The 5,639-nt window shown below is 47.8% G+C and overlaps 2 protein-coding genes across 2 annotated transcripts; one reads left to right on the top strand and one right to left on the bottom strand.

Annotated features, from left to right (window-relative positions):
• Positions 1 to 3,326: 3,326 nt before the first annotated feature.
• On the top strand, positions 3,327 to 3,897 carry H310_07850 (hypothetical protein; the record flags this gene model as incomplete). The annotated part of the gene is made up of 3 exons (XM_008873362.1): positions 3,327 to 3,587; positions 3,633 to 3,794; positions 3,844 to 3,897. The coding sequence occupies 3 exons, from the start codon at positions 3,327 to 3,329 to the stop codon at positions 3,895 to 3,897; spliced, it is 477 nt and encodes a 158-aa protein (XP_008871584.1).
• A 302-nt stretch (positions 3,898 to 4,199) lies between these two features.
• Positions 4,200 to 4,941, bottom strand: H310_07849 (hypothetical protein; the record flags this gene model as incomplete). Its single annotated transcript, XM_008873361.1, has 3 exons — positions 4,200 to 4,217; positions 4,333 to 4,587; positions 4,636 to 4,941. 3 exons carry the CDS (start codon positions 4,939 to 4,941, stop codon positions 4,200 to 4,202), a joined length of 579 nt encoding a protein of 192 aa, XP_008871583.1.
• Between the last annotated feature and the right edge of the window lie 698 nt (positions 4,942 to 5,639).

Below are 5,639 nucleotides of genomic sequence, written 5' to 3'. Positions count from 1 at the left end.
CGCTTTCTAACACACCAATCACCTTGCAGAATTATGGACATTTAGAAAAATTCCGCCAATTGGAAAGTGCACCTAACAACTATTTCGGACCAGAGTAGTATCTATTACGCTGAAAAGCGAATCAAGCCCTTGCCGTTGCGGCTCTAGAACGGTGCATCCTCTGGAAAAGTGATTCGTGGACGATTTTTGCACTACGCCAATGAGAGCTGGAGTGATTTGGTGGCATAACGACCTGTCCAAGTACGCAGCTAGGTAAACCCCGCCCTCAAGACGGAAGCCACGAGGATGAAACAGACGAAACACCGGGAGTGGACAGATGAAGCACTTCTCCAACATTTCCGTTTGATCATTGATTACTAGGTAACCAACAGCGTGACATACCCTGTGCGGGTGTCATGCCATTCCAAGTAGAACTACTTGAGAACGTGAAGGGCGCAACTGTCCTGGCGATATTGGAATTAATCAAAGAATTCTGGCAGGTGCCACATGAAAAAGCGATCCAAGCCCATCGAGTTATGCAAGGACATGTCGATAGAGCATTGTACTTCCAAAAGTTGATGAATTATGACTGAGGATTACTGCTGTATAAACATCTCCTCGTCTGGATTGGTGATATCTTGTTGTACGCGAATAGCATCGCGAGTACCTGCGAGTGGTGGAGAAAATCCTTAACCTTGTAGAAATACACGGGCTTAAGTTGAAACCACTGAAATGTAGCCTCTACAACAAGAATGTGCAGTGGCGGCATAATCATTAACAGCAAAGGAGTCCGTCATGATCACAATCGACTGGGAGCCCTGTGTCAGATCCCGTTCCCAGTGAACGCTGGACAGTAGCAGCAATCCCTTTGTGCCGACGCCGCGGGATCGCAATCCATCATTTCGCACTCCGATCCAACGCCGACCGCAAGAAGTCGCTGGCATGTGCTAAGGCGATGTGGCAGATCGTTGACCATCACTCGCTACGATGTCGAGTTCGTCGGCAGCATGACGAGCTCGGGCAAAGGGTGCGCCGTGCTTGGATACCCTGGTGTGTACTCGCACGTGTCAGTCGCCCGCGTCTTCATGGAGCCCATCTTCCCTGTCGTTCGTCTCCAGTCGTTTTCTCTCGTCGGGATAGGCAGGCCTTGCTTTCGTCCGTGCTGCACCCAGTCGAGGCATACTGACATGGAATCGCACTTTCACGAACCCTCTCAATTTTGTCACTTCCGCATTGTTCGAACCGTGACGGTGGTAAATTGCGTTGTCGTGGAGAATGACAGGTACTGACTACGTGAAGACGCTTGTCGACAGCGCATGCCTGCGCGGTTTGGCTCAAGTTGTTCTAAGCAGTAATGTCGAGTATTAGCGTGCTGGGCTACAAGAATATTTCCGTCAGTACCTTTCGCAATTTTTCGTTCATTGACTTTAGGGTATAGGCATACGTGCACTTACACAGCAACCTCTCTTTAGGGCGTGTTCAGAGCAAAGCAATTGCCTGCACTTCTTGTCAAACCAAAATTTTTATGTGCGCAGATAGATATTACGCGCTCTGTAGAATATCGCCACTGCGACACGCTTCCCTGGAGATATTCTCACGGAACGTTTTAAGGGCGTCTTTTCCCACATACTTCCTCCGTCCCACAAAAATGGTGCGATTTTGAGGAGGGTGTACTGTACATGTTTTTATTACTGTCAATTTCAAAATGGTTTGTATCCATTCCTGTAGCATATTCGTAGTTCTGATTGGACGACAAGAAAGTGAGCGCCAAGAGCCTTAACTTGATGTGTCTGATGTAACGCGGACGACACTTTAACATGTCGAGTTTTGGAGCATGTTGACATGTAATACAATATCACCCTCAACATGCACTCATTCAACATGGGAACGGAAAGGCGGGACTTGACAAACGAGAAGCGCGAAGTCATTTAAAAAGTGCTTCTAACAAAAGTCGTGTTCCTCACGGCGGTTGCCCGGTCGTGGTACATCGGTGACACCGCATCATGGTGAGATGGCAAGATTGGCGCTTGGCCGTTCGTGGAGTTAGGCCTGGCCCAACGGACACGCCTGGATCAAATCGCGGGGACACGTGAGACGAAGCCAATGGTGGTGACAAAGGATGTATACCGATCGTTCCTGGTTGTGAAGGACATACCTACGGTTGTTCAGAAGTGGCCATCAGTGGACAAGTCTATGATCCAACACGACAATGCGCGGGTCCACATTGCGGTGGCGGACGCAAAACTCCGAGTTAGCCCAGTACAGAGCTCGTGGCTGGTCGTTCGAGCTTATCCTACACCACAGAACTCCTCCGACACCAACATCCTTGACCTTGGCTTCATTAAGTCGCTGCAGTCGCTCCAGTATTAGAAGTCTGCACGGGTGGTCGACGAGTTGGTGCTGCACATGTACAGTACATGGGGCGTTCGACGTGTACCCTTACGATTGCCTTGACCGCACCTTCTCGACCCTGCGATGCTGCTTTTTCGAGATCCTCAAGAGTAGAGGCGGAAACATGTCAAGATGCCACACATGTCATAGGACATGATGGCAAGACAGGGAAAATTACCTCAAAATGTCGAATGCCCCCGCGAGAGGTGTATGACATTAGTCTCTCAGTGCTCACAGCTGTGGATAGTGACGCCATGGAGCTCGAATCTGCAATCGAGGTCATCGATGCAATGGCTTTACGTGAGCTGTCCTCCCTGCTTGAAGACGTCTCACTGAGTGATCCTGATGACGTAGACGACATCATAAGTGTATTGCAATACATTGGTATTGAACCAAACCAATTCATATAGATGAATAGTTTGACGTTCATACATGTAGCGTTGCTAGTAGTCCGCTGTCTTGTTGTCGTAAGTGGGATGGTTGTCGGAAAAAAACCCTCCTGAATCGAATGGTGCTGGCGGAATTGAAGAATTCGGAAATTCAAGCAACAAGTGAGACAATAGGGTGATTTTGCAAATAGAATCCATACTCAGAAGTTTCCAGTGAGTTGAATTGGAAAATTCTCGAAAGTTTATGCTTTTGCTATCAGTATTTTTCACACTTGACAACCTCAATGGAGAACGTATACCCAGCCCTTGCTCTTCTTGCTGTCCTCCATGAGAGTTCATCACGCTCGCGCGCAATCAGTATACCAAGAAGTCGATTTGACCTTGCAAGCCACAGCGAACCGGACTGTCGATTTAAGTTCCGATTCAGCAAGGAACATATTTCTGGAGCTCGCAACCTTACTCGAGATTCCTGACCCATTCATAACGAAAGCACGCTATCGGACGACAGCGATTGAAGCGGTCTGCATTATGCTGAATCGCCTGGCCTGGCCACACCGTCTGGGATCCATGGTGCAGACGTTTGGGCGTAGCCGCGAAGCGCTATCATCTATCGCGAACGAAACAATGCTGCACGTATATCACCGATTCGGACATTTACTCGAATGGGACGAAGAACGCCTGAACGGCGCATGGATGGCGCAATGTGGACAAGCAATACACGCACGCGGTGCTCCACTGACAACATGCATTGGATTTATCGATGGCACTGTCCGCGAAATATGCCGCCCGGGAAAGAGTATTCAAAAGGCCGCGTACAATGGCCACAAGGTATGGAGGGTAATGAACCTGTACAAGGACTCACACAATGCTTAGCGTAAACACGCTGTCAAGTACCAAGCAGTGGCGTCGCCTGATGGGATAATTGTACACCTTTTTGGACCCGAGGCAGGGTCCCGGCATGATGCGTATTTGCTCGCACGGAGCGATCTCGTCAACAAGCTGCAACAAAAGCTCCTCATTGATGGCACTCGCTATGTCATATATGGCGACCCTGCGTATGGCATCAATGATGTCATCGTGTCAGGGTTCAAGGGAGCCAAGCTTACTGAAAGAGAAGCAGAATTCAACCGTCGAATGAGTGCTGTGAGGGTGAGCGTTGAGTGGGGATTTGGCATTGTTCGCAATTTGTGGACATTTGTCGATTACAAAGGGGGACAAAAGTTATGGTTGCAATCCGTTGGTGTGCACTACTGTGTTGCGGTTATTTTAACTAACCTGCACACATGCTTGAAACAGGGAAACCAAGTTTCAACCTTCTTTGGAGTTAGCCCTCCAAGTCCAAAAGATTACTTGTATTGCAAGAAATAACAATTGCATTTGTCATATTTTTGGAAATGGCTCAAACCAATTCAAGAGTTCCTTTTAGAAACTCGAGCTGTTCTAAGCGCTCTTGTTGCTCTAAGGAAAAACGAGCCTCTCGCTCAGCTTTGTCGAGGTGATACCTCTTTTCATCGAGTTCCGACTTCATCGCTGCAATTTTATTTGCCTCTTTCTGCACTGCAGTCTCTTGTACCTTGCACTTGTTGGCGCTTTCCATGAACGCTGCGATGGCATTTGTTGCTCCTTTTACAGAGCTTCGCTTTACTCTTTTAGCGGACGTTGACGAGGAGCCTTCAGTATCGCTGCTCTCGACTTCTGTGTCAGCAGTGCCGCGAGACATTGCCACCATCGTGGCCTCACGGATCATATGACCATCCGTCTCACGCTTGTCTTCCTTCTTTCCCTTCTCTTCCTTGAACGTTCGCTTCTTGTCTGCAATGGAATCAATCTAGTGAATTGCAGTGAGGTTGTTGTAGAATCATTGCGTTTGGCTTACCATATCGGACAGATCTTGAAGGAGCTGTTCCCTCTCATTGTAGTTCTCCTCTGTCCCGGAAGCACGCAGTGACGCAATGTTGTCTTTGTGAAACGCAACGAGCAATTCATCGCAGCGCTTTTGGCACCCGCTGGCTGTCAAGTTACTGGCGTAAATTGCCTGCATGTTCTGGCCAACTTCAGCCCACCTGGTACTCAGTTGACCGTACGGTGCATCGTGTGGTGAGACTGAAATGACCTCCTTTATGAGATCAACGTCTTGCTGGAGTGTAAACCTATGCGCTGGTTTCTTCTTGGCGCTCTTCATCACCTCTTCGAGTCAGGGATTGAAATACAACGACTGGTGAGTATGAAAACTTGTTTCCAGTGAGAAGCCTCTCACTGGAAAGTTGTTTGACCAAATTTGCCAGTGAGAACATATGTTGGTCCCACTGGCAACTTTCACTGGGAACTTTCCTGTCGCAAAATCACCCTAACATCTTAATATTACACCTTTACAATGAATGTTATGCACAAAGTATTATATCGTGAAGTATCCTGTATCTTTATTCAAGGAGGTATATGACCCAATTCTGAGTCTCGTCATTATTGTACTCCCTCTGTTCCAAAATAAGTGCGCGAATCAGAATTTTGACGTACGCCTCCTTGAATAAACTATCAAAACTCTCAGATCGAATACGTCTTTATGGAATTATACAATTGTAACGTTACGTTTGCCCAATCCAATGGCGGAATTGCTGAATTCCGTCCTTTCCAATCGATTCAGAAGGGGATTTACCGCCAGATCCCTTCTAACGAGCACAAGGACCATCCACAACACCAACACACACCAGAACGCGCTTACTCCTCATCATCTATACTACTACCTCTGTCCAGGGATGATTGCGACTGGCCACTGAAACGGTACTTCCAAATCTCTGATTGGCCTAAACGTTAGTGGAGGTGAAAGAGCTCACTTCAAGCAGCATGCTTGATTTGTTACGTGAATTATAGTATCCATTTCCC

Source organism: Aphanomyces invadans (assembly GCF_000520115.1).
Source record: "Aphanomyces invadans strain NJM9701 unplaced genomic scaffold supercont1.15, whole genome shotgun sequence".
NCBI lineage: Eukaryota > Oomycota > Saprolegniomycetes > Saprolegniales > Verrucalvaceae > Aphanomyces > Aphanomyces invadans.
The sequence above is the reverse complement of the archived record's forward strand: the minus strand, read 5'-3'. Positions and strand labels throughout refer to the sequence as shown.